Source organism: Rhipicephalus microplus, chromosome 3 (genome assembly GCF_043290135.1).
Source record: "Rhipicephalus microplus isolate Deutch F79 chromosome 3, USDA_Rmic, whole genome shotgun sequence".
In the NCBI taxonomy this organism is placed as follows: Eukaryota; Metazoa; Arthropoda; class Arachnida; order Ixodida; family Ixodidae; genus Rhipicephalus; species Rhipicephalus microplus.
In genome coordinates this window covers 231,361,496-231,376,911 of record NC_134702.1, presented here as the reverse complement: position 1 = coordinate 231,376,911, position 15,416 = coordinate 231,361,496, and the positions used below count along the sequence as shown (strand labels likewise).

Below are 15,416 nucleotides of genomic sequence, written 5' to 3'. Positions count from 1 at the left end.
ACGTTACTTTGTAGTATATTGGGCCCTTCATGATGCCCTCGTGGCCGTTTTGCAAGCTCCACATATACCTAATTCGGGTTTACGTGACATTAATGGATGACGAAATATATGACTGGTGCAAGCATAATTGTCCTCACATGCGTGTCATGTAAGAAAATGACAACATACCTTGCTCATAGCGTGCTCGTGGCCGTTTCGCTAGCTCCACATATACTAATTTGGTATCACGTGATGTCAACAGATGACGAAGGTAAACGACACATCCGAACATGATAATTATGACACGGAAGTACGGCCTCATTTACCTCCACCTGATAGCATTGTGCTGATTGTGAAGTGACATATCAACATTTCTCATTCGTGCTTTGCATATCATCAATTCTACTGCACGTGGGATCTTCCAATTTCTTCAAGCATGAACTAACTAGCCTAAGCCTCAACCGTACCATGCCAAATTGTTTAGTTTGTATATAGGGGAGTTCACTAAAGTAAACAATCAACGCCCACGATAGTTGCAAACCAACCGCTGTAACTGCAAGCCTTTTTGTTCTTGATATGAGAGAGTTTTAGTACTGCGTACGCTGCGTACGTGGCGGAATTGCGTACGTAAGGACGCCACGTTCTGCGTAGTGCGCATGCGCAGACCACAATGCGCACGTATCGCGTTACGAACGCAGCCGCTACGTACGCACGCATGAGATGCGTGCGTGCGTACGTATGAGCTGATCACGCTTCTCTCGAACAAGTTCACGACAGCGCGAGACTTCGTTTTGCAAAATGGCGGCATCGAAGGCAAGCACCGACCGGCTCTGTGGCTTAAAATATGGCCTTAATCTGGCTATAACACCTGGATTGGCTCACATTGAATGTCAACAACACGTGCTTCTATTTTGATCTACCAGATGACACAACACGCTTCACGCTCGTTACGTACGCGGGTACTACGGCGTACTAAAAGCCGATTAGTGGCAAACGACGCCCCGTAACGCAAGGCGCTTGCGTGATGCGTACGTAGCACCATTCCGCAGTACTAAAACTCTCTATTGATAGTATCTGCTTACGGGCCACGGTGCGTGCGGGGAGCAAGGTGAAGGCTGGGAGCAGAAGCCCGTGTTATCCCCCCTAGTCGTCTTAGAAGGAAGAGCGAGGTCAGCCCCATATATTTACTCAGTCGCACATTTCATGTCATTTCTCAATACACAAGGGGGTGGCTACGCATGTTTTCAGAAGGTAGTCATGCTGTATTTAAAGAAATTATTACTTTCAATATTTGCTTATACCGCATAACGAGGGATCAGCGTAAGATCCTGGGGTTTCCCGACTACGGCTAAAACCAATAAGTTGGTGTAACGAAGGCGTAAAAGGTCGTAGAGGTTACAATAAACAACAAGCCTATTATATGTTTGATTGATTGAATCGTGGTGTTTAACGTCCCAAAACCACCATATGATTATGAGAGACGCCGTGGTGGAGGGCTCCAGAAATTTCGACCACCTGGGGTTCTTTAACGTGCACCCGAATCCGAGTACACAGGCCTACAACATTTCCGCCTCCATCGGAAATGCAGCCGCCACAGCCGGGATTTGATACCGCTGCCTGCGGGTCAGCAGCCGAGTACCTTAGCCGCTAGACCACCGTGGCGGGGCGCCAATCATATATTTACACAACAGTGTTTTACGGACCATAGTTTTGAGCTTTCTGAAAAAACTGTACATGAATCCTCTGCCACCGAAAAACCTTTTGTTGGTAAAAATGCTTTTAATGAATACTTCATACTTTAGATAGATAGTTCTCAATTTTTTTCTAATAAATATCAGATGGTCTAGCGTGCAGGTATACAGTTGGCGTGGAATGACCTAGCCAAGTTCATTAGTTGGTTGCTGTCCGTATTAAACGGGTTAAATGCTGCACTCCGCGATAGAGACAGCAAATAAGCAGTAATTAGTACAGGGTATCTTAACATAAACGCAACAGCGGTTTTGTTGTATACACAAGTAGCTGTGTTGTCACAAACATGCGAGAAACTATCAAATATATCGGGCTGTACAGGTATATTCAGGCTGGGTTGTACAATTATTGCAATTTACTAAAGCAGATGTGGGTGACGAAGCGAGATGAAAGGTGTTACATAGAGTTCACCCGCTTATTTCGCTGTGTAAATTACTTCTATATATTTTCATGCTGTTGCTACTATGCGTATTTCAAAAACAGACAGTAAGGAAAGTATTTCTCCTTTTAGTTGTCCTAATGAGCAGTGCGATAGCCTTATACTGTTTGATGCGGCTGATATTCAATATAAAAGCTACATATTTATAGAATAATTTTAATAGTGAAGAACGATTTACCAGCTTTGATCCACTCTTAAGTAAGCTAGACTGGCATTCCTATTTTTCTCGTTTAGGCTCCGTCACTGCGTCTTTATACTTCACGTACAGTGCTAAACACTCATGTCTATAACGATGGAGCGTCACGCGCGAAACAGCACTGGCGACATCTGCAGACGCAATTATGCCGCATCTGAGCATGCGCGGCGCCAATGATCTGCCTGTCTTGCAATACTGATTCATGTTTATCACCGCGGATGCAAGAACCCCTTTGGCCGTCGAAATCACTCTGAACAATTTAGTGAAAAAACAAAAAAATACAAAGTAAAACCGTTGTCGCTGTGATATGGTATCACAACGCGATAGTATAAAAGGCGCCCATCCGGGCAATCGCTGATTTCTGTTTTTTTCTTTTATTTTGCTTCTATAATGTTCACAGCGCTTCGAAGGCCAAAGCAGTCATAGCGGCCGCGGAGATAAAGGGTGCAAACTGCAAGGCAGGCACATCATTGGCGCCGCGCATGCTCAGATGTGGCGTATTTGCGACTGCAGATGTCGCTCGTGCTGTGTCGCGCGCGACGCTCCGTCGTCATAGACATCTAGAGTTGAGCACTGTTCATACTGTCGGACAATATCGAGATGCTTACAAAAATGTCTATGCTGCAGCCGCCCTCATTCGTATATGTTCTCGCGTGAACTGTCACAGCTTCTCTTCAATCAAACTATCTTTTCTCAATGCAGGCTGTGAAGATCCCGTGAAGATCGGACCATGCAGAGGCTCCTTTCCACGCTTCTTCTACAACACTACAGCGCAGATGTGTCAGTCGTATCTTTGGGGTGGCTGCTCTGCGAACTGCAACAACTTCGAGAATGAGAAAAATTGCGAAAAGAGTTGCGGGCCCTTTTAATGGCTTTCTCTATTACTTCAAGCAAGACGAGCGTCAGAACGCAGTTAATCTACACATTGCCGGCGCACGTGCTCTGCATTGTCCAATATATATGTTCATACGTGTTGATGTTGTTGACACGTCTTTATTCACATTTCATGCCCTGTGGGGGGCGGCGGTGAATCTAGGTGGAGAGACGGCATTAAATAAAAAAAACAAGAGCAAAGGAAAAGGGGGCACAAAAAACACAGCATATCTAGGAAGTGAATAATGATGAGTGGAGCAAAATGTCCGTACTTCCATCCGTGCTTCTGTCCATCCTTTCATCCATGCTCTGCCGTCCGTATGTTGGTCCATGCACCCGTCCGTGCGTCCATCCAAGCGTCCGTTCTTGCATCCGTCCGTCCGTCTATGCGTCCGTGCGTGTGTCCATCCGTCAGTCTGTATGAGTGTAGGTCCATCCATTCATCCCTGTCCGGCCTGTCTGTCTGTCCGTCCGTCTGTATGCCTGTCTATCTGTCCATGAGTTCGTCCATTCATCCGTTCATGTGTCCGTCCGTCCCTGCATGCATCTATACGCCCAATCACGCACGAGAATGCAGACGGCGTGTGGGTAGCACTGAGGCACGAGCAAATGAAGCCGAGCGCAAGCGTCTTCAACGCGCCCACCTCTCTGCTTCGTCCATGCTCCACCAACGATACGCCACGTGCGGCGACTATACGAGATACTGTGGGAGGCACTTCTTTCTCGCGCACCCAGGCGCAACCCACGCAGAAACCACTCGGAGAGTAGCGGTATTGCGCCATCTAGAATATCCTCACGCAACTGCAGTTTGTGTGTACTTCCATGACACAGTGACGTCTACTATACTATTCGAGAGATACTGCTTTCCTTTTAGGGGTGAAGCTTTTTATGGTGTGGCTTGTGCGTCCCCGTTGCGGGTAAGCGCCTCTCGGTGATTCTTGAACCGGCCATACAGGGTGGTATTTGTACTTTATAACGAATGCATATACGCTGAAAAATGGAAATGGTACGACACAAGAGGGAGTTACTTGTGGAAAATATAATTAATCGAAGGCGAGTTTTGTGAAAACAGGATTGATGTAACACGTACGGAAGGAGAGAGACAATCGCGCAACTACGATCGTGTGTTCTTCGGCGGTCCTTTATAGTACAATAAAAGCGCCGTTTTGGCGCGCGCGCACATTCAGATGCTTGGCGACGGAGGATAGACAAGGATGGTGAGTAGCTTGCGCGCAGGGCGGTGGCGGCTCGTGCTAGAAGAAGGAACCCCGACGTGCGGGCTCGCGAGGCAAAAACGTGCCGCGAAGCTGTGCGGCGGCGTCACGGGGACCCTGCAGTGCGACAACGGGAGGCCGATGCGACGCGGGATTGGCGTGCGGACCCAGGCGTACGTGAAGTGGCACGGGAGCGGCTTGAAGTGGATCTTCAAAATTTATTGGATAAATATATACAGTGTTTGTCACATCTTCGATGATCTAGTGGGCGATAATCATGGATGGTTCACGGTTTAGCGATGAAACCCTCCAGCGCTTCGCCCAAATCAACATCATCGTTCACTACATGGATATGCGGTGATTTTCTTTTCTCCTCTCTTCTCTCAGTTACGCCACATGCAGGACAAGGTTAAACTAAGAGGATCTTCGCTTCTGAAACGCAGTCCTGGTGAGCGTCTTACGAGTTGATGTTCTCGCTGTCACGCCCAAAACAGAGCCTGGTGCCTATGGCTCAAGCCTTGCGATCGTCCAGGTACTCAACAGCAAACAGCGACTGCCATAGCTCATTGGCGGTGGTGCCGGTGATGCGCCCGGGTGGTACCCAGGCCTGGAATGAAGTCGGGCGCCATCCAGGTGGAATTTTAGAAATGACCTGTTGCCTGGTTCCAGAGTACAGCGGGCAGTACCAGATAAGGTGCGCCAGGTCCTGTTGGGGGTCGCTCTGGCTGCAGATGCCAATAGTCGGGGTGCCCAGGTCTCGATATCTGTGAAAACGCTGCACAAGGAAAATGGTAAGGAGAGTTCCCGTCTGTGCCTGTCGCAACAATTCCTGTTGCCACGCGTACCAGCGCTTGAAGGAAGTGGAGGTATGTCCAATGGGTTAGATACATCGAGGAGATAGTTCAACCGGTAGCACTTTGCTTGGGCTTTTGCTTCCATGGCATCGTGCCAATCGCTGTGTTGTTCAATTTTTTCTGGTGCGCTGCGCAATATGTGTTCGGGCGGTTTCGATAGCGTGGACAGTAGCCATGCGCGCACCAGTCGATGTAGCCACTCGTTTCATTCTGCATCCATGTGTCCCAGAAGCCAATGCAAATTATGCACTTGTTCCCACAGACGACGCACGTAAAAACGTAGTTGTTAACGACGAGATTGGTAGTGCGATAGAACTTGCAAGTGCGAAATGCCTCTTGGGAGTCATAAATAATCTGTAGAAAATTTTCTTCTCACTTGGTAAGGTCTGAGTGGCGTAATAAGCTTGTTAGGCAAAATCAAGAATAGCACATAGTTCGGCCATAGATGTATAAACAACGCTAAGCGCTGTGTGCAGCTTGGTCTTTATTTCGGTGGCCTCTAGGTTGGTTCATGCCCTATATAGCGAAGATCGGTGGCTATTCTTGTTGCCCGATGGATGCGTCCACGTACACTATTTAGCAGGAGCTATAGGCGTGGTTGATATATACAGTTGTTATATACCTACCACTCAAGAGGAAGGCGTATAACAACTGCAACAAGCCAGTACTTACCTACGGAGCAGAAACTTGGAGGCTTACAAAGAGGTTTCAGCTTAAATTGAGGTTGACGCAGCGGGCAATGGAAAGGAAAATAATAGGTGTAACCTTAGGAGACAAGAAGAGATCGGAGTGGATCAGGAAACCAGCCGGGGTTAAGGGTATAGTTGAAATCAAGAGTGGCGAATGGACACGGGCCAGGCATGTGGACACGGGCCAGGCAAGTGTAACAGACTGGATTGCCAGAGAAATCAAGTGGGTTACGGGGAGAGAAAAGGTTAGGTGGGCCGATGAGATTAAGAAGTTTGTCAGTATAAAGGGGCAGCAGCTAGTACTGTACCGAGTTCACTAGCGGGACATGGCAGATGCCTTAGTCTTGCAGCGGACGTAGTCGGTCTGATGATGATGATGATGATGACGATGATGGTGGTGGTGGTGGGGGGGGGGGTTGCCACTGCGTATTTCCTGCGCGTATTTCTCGCGGCTTGGGGTGTGCGCCTGCTTCCTTGCTGAATGTTCCTTTCCCATGTTCTTGAGCAGAGGTTTGGGGTCTGCAATTTGTAAGTGGTAAACTCAGCTGAACTTCTATTGGTTGCTCAGGTGTGGGACTTAACGGCCTCATGAGTAGTCTTTATTAGAGTTTCAAGGCACATACTAAGTGGTGTATTACGCATAATAAAAGAAAGCTATTTCATTGGTGTAAAAGGCAATCGTTGCCATTTCACCATAAAGCAATTTGTGCGTCAAAATATGTCCCAGATAAAGCCAGAATTCTTACTTAGGGCATATGAAGCTCCTGCACAATTCCAGTGTCATAGGCACCAACTGTGTTTTTGTATGTGTTTCGCTTATTGCATGAAAAGGCAGGTTGTTTTAAAATGTACATTTCTAACAGACTTGGCAGTAAAACAGCGCCGCAAACAAGAACAGACGAGACGAGGAGAAGGAGACGTACACAAGTCTTACAGGTTACCACGTGATGCACTGCCCTGTCTCGAGTAATTTAAGCTTCCTTCTTCTGTTTATTCATGTGAAGGCAGTATTTATGTGCAAGTACTAAATATATTTTAAATTGTTAGTCTGGCTTTTATTACGTGTCCTACTCGCATAGTCTGTTATTGTCTCCGGTGCTGTTTTACTACACATACGAATCACCTAGCCCGAAATTGCCTTTTGATAACAACTTGGCTTTTAGACATATCTACAGTACACGTAAGTACATTTAGGCACAGTACATTTTTTGTTCTCATAAATGCACTTCCATTAAAAAAATTTTTTGAAGTTTCGCATGCGTTCTCGCGAACCATTCCTTTTATTATGTGAAAAGTTTACATAGACAAAATAGCTATACGCGGAGTTACTAGCAAACTCCATCATATGTATATCTGTGGGCAGTTCTCGTTTCAGCGTAAAAAAACGTTTTTAATGTTGATTTTCATGTTTATTTGTTGTGTCTTATTCCAGAACGTTATGCAGCAAACACCGGATGCTCACTCTGAACTCTAATTTCACTGTCACGTAAATCGAGCTTTTCTTAAACCAGGAAGTATCATTTTCATTGGCCCAGTCCTTTTCTGATGAATACGAATCAATACTTCTGGGGATATCTTAAAAGGAAACGGAGTGTTTTTCACTTACTGTTTTTGAATCTACTGTGGTGTGTGTGTGTGTGTGTGTGTGTGTCTGTGTGTGTGTGTGTGTGTGTGTGTGTGTGTGTGTGTGCGTGTGTGTGTGTGTGTGTGTGTGTGTGTGTGTGTGTGTGTGTGTGTGTGTGTGTGTGTGTGTGTGTGTGTGTGTGTGTGTGTGTGTGTGTGTGTGTGTGTGTGTGTGTGTGTGTGTGTGTGTGTGTGTGTGTGTGTGTGTGTGTGTGTACTGTTGTATCTGGGATTTCGAGGATCCCACCGCTTCCACCAGTTGTAGACACCATGGTTTCGACAGCAGAGATGCCGCCACTGTTACGCCGTTACCAGCTCCGGGGACTCGGGAGGAAGACTTCGAGCATGAAGTGACTGATGAGGAAATTGTACAGAAGTTCATTCTACCTTGTTTAGGAGCGAACATTTCCCGCCACATAATGAACGTCTAGACTAAGATGTCGTCCTACATCCGGACCATCTCGTGGAAGGCTCTCGCAGGAGCCCACTGTGGCTGGCTATCAAGAGTTTTTTCTCCCTTACCCTTACATTGGGGGATAGCTTTTATTTTCTCTGTTCAACCACCGGACACTCATCAGTGATGTCTCTGACCAGGACATGGCCACCACATGTGCACTGCCTCTCTGGGCCGAAGTTGTCTTCTCCTTGGGGTGAGATGCGCTGGGTGCCGCGTCCCACACTCGTACTAGAACTGCACCTCCGGGGGCATCAAAGGACCTGCGCTCGTCACGCTCATTTTGTGGAGCTTACGGTAATCTATGCTGTCACCATCATCTTTTCAAGGAGACTTTCTCGACCGCAACCATTTTGGTCATCTTGCAATACACTTTGCGGCGCGGCTATATCTAGCCATCCTAGCGCGGCGTCGCAACTGCATAAGCCTCGCTTCGCGGTTGGGAAGATAATACTTATATTTGAACCGCTGTCAGCTGGTACGCTTCCTTTCGGCAACTTGTTCGCAGAACCGTGAACAACCCTCTCGGCTTGGCTCAAGCGCCGATCCAACAGTACGCATGCTTGTGTATATGCGCGTGTGCGTGTGTGAGCGTGTGCACTTGCGCGCGTGCGTGTGTGTGTGTGTGTTTATGTGCGTGGCTGTGTATGTGAGCGTGCTGTGTGTGTTTGAGTGTGTGCACGTGTGTGTGTGTGTGTGTATGTGCGCTTGTGTCTGAGTGTGCGTGCGTTTCGCGGCGAGGTTGCACTAAGGATATGTGCTAATGCACGGAGAAACGTGCAATAAACGACCGCATATGCTGTATATCACCAGTTGTTGAGAATAGCGTAACGATGATAACAGCAACATATATAATAACACCAGAAGGGATAATTAGATATGAAGCGCTGGTTCTCGCGAGGATGGTAGCCCTGGACACTGCTACATTAACTTATAAGCGGTTGACACGTGACTACATTTGATGTTAAGTCGACGTGGCGGCTCTACGTATGTAAAGGTATAAAATTGGAAAGCCCACTGCTGACGTTTCAGGAACATTGTGGTCTATTTGACCGGCAGTTCTGAGACCTGGCGTGGCTCTGTGGTAGAACATTTGATATCCACACTGAATGCTAGGGTTCCATTTCAGCTCGGACAATGACACTTATTGTTAGCAATCACGCGGTTAACGCTGCCGTTGTCCGCTTTTTATTACGACAAGGCGTTCAAATTCCCTATGCGTGCTGTCACCGTTTCTGGTAGATATAAAATGTCATACACCTGTGGCACATACCCACTGTTTCTTTGGATTGTGTTTGACGACGAGCGCGATGGGATTGTCAGTGACATCATGCATGTCATGACTAGTAAGTCGTATTTGCCAAAACAATTCACCCACCCGTAGTAGTTTTGGTGCTTCTCTAGATAAGTGGGTGATCATGATAGCACCGACACGTAAGCGGATAGATAGATATTGGCGTCGCTTGAATTTTTATTAGGGGGATAAGGATGGGGAGGTGGTAAAGAAGCGCTGCATCGCGGCTGATCGAGGGGGAAGCGCTTGTGCAACATCCTTATGGCGCGTGCGGCCTGATGGTGATAGAAAGATAGATAGATAGATAGATAGATAGATAGATAGATAGATAGATAGATAGATAGATAGATAGATAGATAGATAGATAGATAGATAGATAGATAGATAGATAGATAGATAGATAGATAGATAGATAGATAGATAGATAGATAGATAGATAGATAGATAGATAGATAGATAGATAGATAGATAGATAGATAGATAGATAGATAGATAGATAGATAGATAGATAGATAGATAGATAGATAGATAGATAGATAGATAGATAGATAGATAGATAGATAGATAGATAGATAGATAGATAGATAGATAGATAGATAGATAGATAGATAGATAGATAGATAGATAGATAGATAGATAGATAGATAGATAGATAGATATGCTCAAAGTCACTGAAGTTCGCCAAAAAATGCTTGGCATTTAAGAGAGAAAACACGATGCTTAGTATGTAGGATCACACAAAACTAGACAAGCACCAGTTTTGTAGAGAGAATAGTTGATTGTGTTCAAGTCCGATTTTATTGCGAGGCATATTTGTTTCATGGTGAGATATCTCAGCGCTCCATTTTGAGAATTTCACTAGTTCTTTGTAATAGCAGCTTCCCTTTTACGCATGATATATATATGAGGAACGCCGCAGTGGAGGAATTCGGAATTCCCTTACATGGGGCTCTTCAAAACGTACCTCAATCTAGGTACACGGGCTGCTACTACTTCGTCTCAATTAAAATGCAACCACGACGACCGGGATGGCACCCGTGATTTTTCTGTCAGCAGCCGAGCACCATAGTCACTGCACCACCACAGGAGCTCTTCGCTGGCTCGCGCAGAAGCGTTTATGGTATTTCCGTGCGGCCTGCGTTCTTTGGTCACTCCTACGTTCCACCGAGTACAGGTTCACGGATGAAGTCGTTTAATGGTGCTTTGTCGCAGCGCCCTGGCAATTTACAGAGACGTGAATAATTTGGTGTAATAATTTCTTGTCTTCCCCAACCTCGCAGTTGTATTTCTCATAAGCACAAACGTAACGATCTATCTTACGCAGATATCTTCTGTTTGCATATCTTTGGATTGAGCAGGCAACCACGACACACCAACGTGCTGTCTAGTTAATGAGGCCAGTTACACTCACGACCCCTAAACCTTGGAATTCAGATGATAAAAATGTTCAATCCTGCGTTTAAGCATATGAACGCAGATGAAATGAAAATTGTTTCTTAATTTATAGGAGTACTATTCCTACTGCGAGATTGTGAGCTTTTTTTGACCAATTGTCTTGATTACTGAATGTCCAGCAAACAAAGCAAAAGAGACCATCATTGCACCAGCCATGATGAAGAAGAGGTCGTCGTAGAAGCCCCCCATGTCCCGAAATAAGCCTGCAAAGAAAGGAAACAACAACCGTGAGTTTCACTTGTGGACCGAGTATAAACGTTTTTTAACCTAAGAATTGAGCGTAATGTGTAAAGCAAATTTTCTTTTTGGGAACGTCACTGAACGCGTCAGCGAGGGTTTGCTACAACTTATAGCGTATCATGTACGGCAATTAATATAGCATATAGTCACAACGATCGCACGGTAGAAGATACTATATAACTTTTGCGCATTTCGCATGTTTCGGCGAGCATCGTTTATTCATTATATTATGATTTCTCAGAAATATCAAGTGCCTGCTTCCGATCCTGACCATCTCAAAGAGTTTATTATTCAGCCTAATTAGTTTAGAACTTCATCCAGGTAGAATAGTGTCCTTAATATGCTTCGGCTTGCTTATAATTATGAATTTTAAAAATGTGTGTGCATAGAAGTCTATGTAAATGACTGACTTTGGGCATGAAGGAGGTGAAATATTAATTTAGGCTTACTAGGTCATACAATGAGATATCTTCTGTCCTGCTTCTCTGACTGTGCCACTAATATGTTCAATGTTACTTGAATTTGTGTGGCTACCGAAGCTTCCGCTGGCATCAGTGTTCGGATAATAATTACCGCGCCTTTCGTGTTTATTCACGCAGATAAAGTAATGAATCTGGGTGAAAGACTCCAGTGACACATTTCTGCAGTCGTAACACGCTCACTTCGAAAAAAATGTCATAAATTATACTGCGTGTGCTAGCTGCCGAAGACTAAGACGGTGAAGAATTATAGCAACCCAATTATTGCGAAAGCTGAGTAATTGCGTAGCGCAGACGTCCCAGCGATTGCAGTTCGTAGAGATCCGGCTGCTGCGTTTACCGAAGTGTCGATGACGGCAGTGTTTTAGGTTGTAATGTATGCAAGATTTCCTCGGTATGAATAGAATGTTGTGAGGTAGATTTGCAAAGTTCTTGTGCGACATGTGCGCTCATTTTTACTGCGTTTTTTGAACTTCCCATTTGTTACGGCAGTTGAGATACGCGTCCCCTGCAGTGTGTTCCTTCAGATTGGGGTTGTTTCACCCATCAGATGTATAGCGACGCAGTACCGGCACAGATTGCGGGGTGGGGACATCCACTAACTTGGCGAGATTGTGACGCCCTCTCTCACTGCACCGGAATCAGTCCAACGTTTTGCACCGCCGCGGTGCTCTAGTGGCTAAGGTACTCGGCTGCTGACCCGCAGGTCGCGGGTTCGAATTCTGGCTGTGGGGGCTGCATTTCCGGTGGAGGCGGAAATGTTGTAGGCCCGTGTGCTCAGATTTGCGTGCACGTTAAAGAACCCCAGGTTGTCGAAATTTCCGGAGCCCTCCACTACGGCGTCTCTCATAAGCATAAGGTGGTTTTGGGACGTTAAACCCCCCAAATCAATCATCAATCAATCAATCAGTCCAATGTTTTCAGACGTTTTAGAGATTTTAGGTTATATAAAGTGTAGGTTGTTTCTGGTATTGGTATTATTTTAGACCTTTTTCATTTATTTTAACCCGGTTTTGAGCATTGCCAGTCTTGTTGCCTGTATTGAGCGCTTTACAGCGATTGTGATCACGCCGCATGTGATGTGTGGATGGACGACAAGACAAGCCTATGAAGGAATTCGCACCTAAAAGAGAATAGCAAAGGAAACCTATCATGTACACAACAGCTGCAACAGTGATTGTAGACGTGCCTATGGGAGATATCTGAGCGGGAGATACATATTAGCCAAAAAGGGAGGATGTCAGGACCGCACATTAGATAATTTTAGTTTAGCGTTAGCGGGATAGTGAGAGTTACAGGAATAGTGATTCCGTGCCACAAGCGTTCATTGCAGACAGCAAGTTTAAATATAGTGGTGTAGCGAATTCATGAGCGAGCTGTGACTGCAGCGTGACCTACTAGACGATGAATGCATGCAAAAAAAATAATAATAAAAAACTGAAAATGCTCGCTTGTATCTCTGCATGCGACTTTTCAAATATTAGTAAAGGTAAATAAACAAAATGCGCAACAGAAGCGAAACCCTATATGCTGCAGGTATATTTATACTGACATTCTTGTTAGGACTAGGGCCGTTCAAAATAGAAAATGTTCTCACAAACTCCACTGAATTATGAACACTTGGTGGCTGAATCTGCAAGCGAAGCCCTTTAACACCGTCCTTGAAAATCCTTCAAAAGCAACGCCAACTTAGTTCGATGCGGCCGTCAACCCATATAACATTTATGCGTCCCACGTAAACCACCCAAGCGCGGTTGCGCTAAATCTGAAAAAGATAGCGTTACTAATATAAATGCAACGCTTTGTCTGGTGCATGGCTCATGCGTATTTTGTTCCCGCTTTTCCGCTAAGTCCGTTAAACAATACTGCCTATTTATGACTGACTTATGGCTGCCTAACAACTGGAGGTTTAAGATCACATCAGCGCACTGCGCCTGACCAGCCTTTGGGACCCTAGGAGTCAGTGGCGTAAGCCCAAGCCAGGGAAGCTGAAAACGGTGACCTCCGGAGGTGAGGCCGCTGTCACGCGAACCAACAAACGCCCTCCACCGCTGCCTTACAACGTACCGTTAAAGCGTTTCTGAAACCGCCAACAGAACGTCCGCTGCCATTGCCGTTTCCTTCGCCTGTTATCCGGTGACTGCGCTTGTCGACACGGGAGCTGATTACTCGGTGATGAGTGCTTCATTAGCCGACCCTCCATCTACACAAGGTGCTGATAACGCGGGACGGCCCTCAACTTGTCACCGCTGGAGGACACCTCGTATACCCTATGGAAAGGTGCACCGCCAGGCTGGAGATTTCTGCGTCGGCTTTTGTGGCGTCATTTATTGTACTGCCCAACTCTTTTCGGCCTATCATTTTAGGCATGGATTTTCTGCAAAAGTATGGAGCGATAATTAATCTGCGTGATTTGTTTGTCAGTTTCGCCAGCTGTGTTTCTCCAGGTTTCGACATCGATAACGAACATCGTGGCGTGGCCTTACGCGTAGTCGATGATTGCGTCACATTGCCACCTCGCAGCAGTATCTTCGTCCTTGTTTAATGTTTACTGGGACAGTCAGTTACGTGCATCGCCGGAGGTAACCTGGCATCGCCGGAGGTAACCATTGCTTTACCGGGAAGTCACCATTGCTTGAAGTCTCGTTCAACTCCGAAATGGCCAGACTGCGCTTTTAGTTACGAACTTCAGTGGCGAATACAGGCATTTTGCGAAACGTACACCCGTACCTTAATATACGTACTATACGAAACATACTATGAAACGTACAACCGTACGCATTGGACGATTTGGATGCCTTCCCTTTGATTACGACAATGTCGACTGAGAACAGCTGCGAAATTGACGTGACCAGTCGCCTCAACATCAATCACCAGTTAGAACAACCTGAAAGAGCAAAGCTCCTCAGTCTCCTCTCATCATTTAGTGACTGTTTAGCCACAACGTCGAAAGGCCGGCAGACCCCTGTAATGAAGGACAGAATCATCACTGAGCGCAAAGTCCAACCCGTGCGCCAACACGCTTACCGCGAATCGCAGAAAGAGCAAGATGTCATCCGTCATCAAGTGAAACAAATGCTCGACGACAACGTAATTCAACCATCGACGACTAGTCCTTGGGCGTCACCAGTTGTTGTGGTTAAAAAAAACATGATTCACTACGATTCTGCGTAGACTACCACAAACTGAACAAGATAACAAAAAAATGTATATCTTCTTCCGCGCATCGATGACTCCTCGGATCGCCTGCGACACGCCTGTTACTTCTCTTCCATTGATCTCCGTAGCAGATATTTGCAGAATAAAGTAGATGAACGGGACCGAGAAAAAACAGCGTTTATAACACCTGACGGTCTCTATGAAGTTAAAGTTCTCCCTTTTGGCTTGTGCTTCACTCCAACCATACTTTAGCAATTTATGGGCACAGTTCTATCTGACTTGAAGTGGCACTCGTGCTTAGTGTACTTAGACGACACAGTCGTCTTCTCTGCGACTTTTGAACAGCACATTGAGCCGCTTCAGGTGGCTCTTCTGGCTATTCGCACTGCCGGCCTGTCTCTGAAACCGGGAAAGTGTTCTTTTGGATATCAGGAACTCAAATATTTCGGCCATATTCTCAGCAGCAGTGGTGTTCACCCAGACCCTGAGAAGGCTATACCAGTTGCTTTGCTCCCGATACCAAAAACAAAGCTTGATGTACGCCGCTTTCTGAGCCTTTGTGCTTAATACCGCCGCTTTGTGCCAAGTTTTGTTGAAAATCACCGACCCTCTACAAACACTCGTCGAAGACCTCGTCGCTTTCGTCTGGGGTCCCAAAGAAACCGAGGCTTTCCGCGACCTTAAGCAACGCCTACAAACGCCGCCGATCTTTGGTCACT

At 46.1% G+C, this 15,416-nt stretch overlaps 2 protein-coding genes across 12 annotated transcripts in view; one reads left to right on the top strand and one right to left on the bottom strand.

Moving 5' to 3' along the window:
- Positions 1–3,338, top strand: part of LOC119168082 (kunitz-like toxin PcKuz1) — a 29,219-nt gene extending 25,881 nt beyond the window's left edge. For both annotated transcript variants that reach the window (XM_075890794.1, XM_037419507.2), the window contains one exon: positions 3,066–3,338. In XM_075890794.1, coding sequence (XP_075746909.1) covers positions 3,066–3,232 — 167 coding nt within the window. In that variant the 3' untranslated portion in view covers positions 3,233–3,338. The remainder of the gene's footprint in view (positions 1–3,065) is intronic.
- Positions 3,339–10,143: 6,805 nt separating this feature from the next.
- Positions 10,144–15,416, bottom strand: part of LOC119167556 (uncharacterized) — a 115,434-nt gene continuing 110,161 nt past the window's right edge. For all 10 annotated transcript variants that reach the window (XM_075890790.1, XM_075890791.1, XM_075890789.1 and 7 more), the window contains one exon: positions 10,144–11,022. In XM_075890790.1, the coding sequence (XP_075746905.1) occupies positions 10,883–11,022 (140 nt within the window). In that variant the 3' untranslated portion in view covers positions 10,144–10,882. The remainder of the gene's footprint in view (positions 11,023–15,416) is intronic.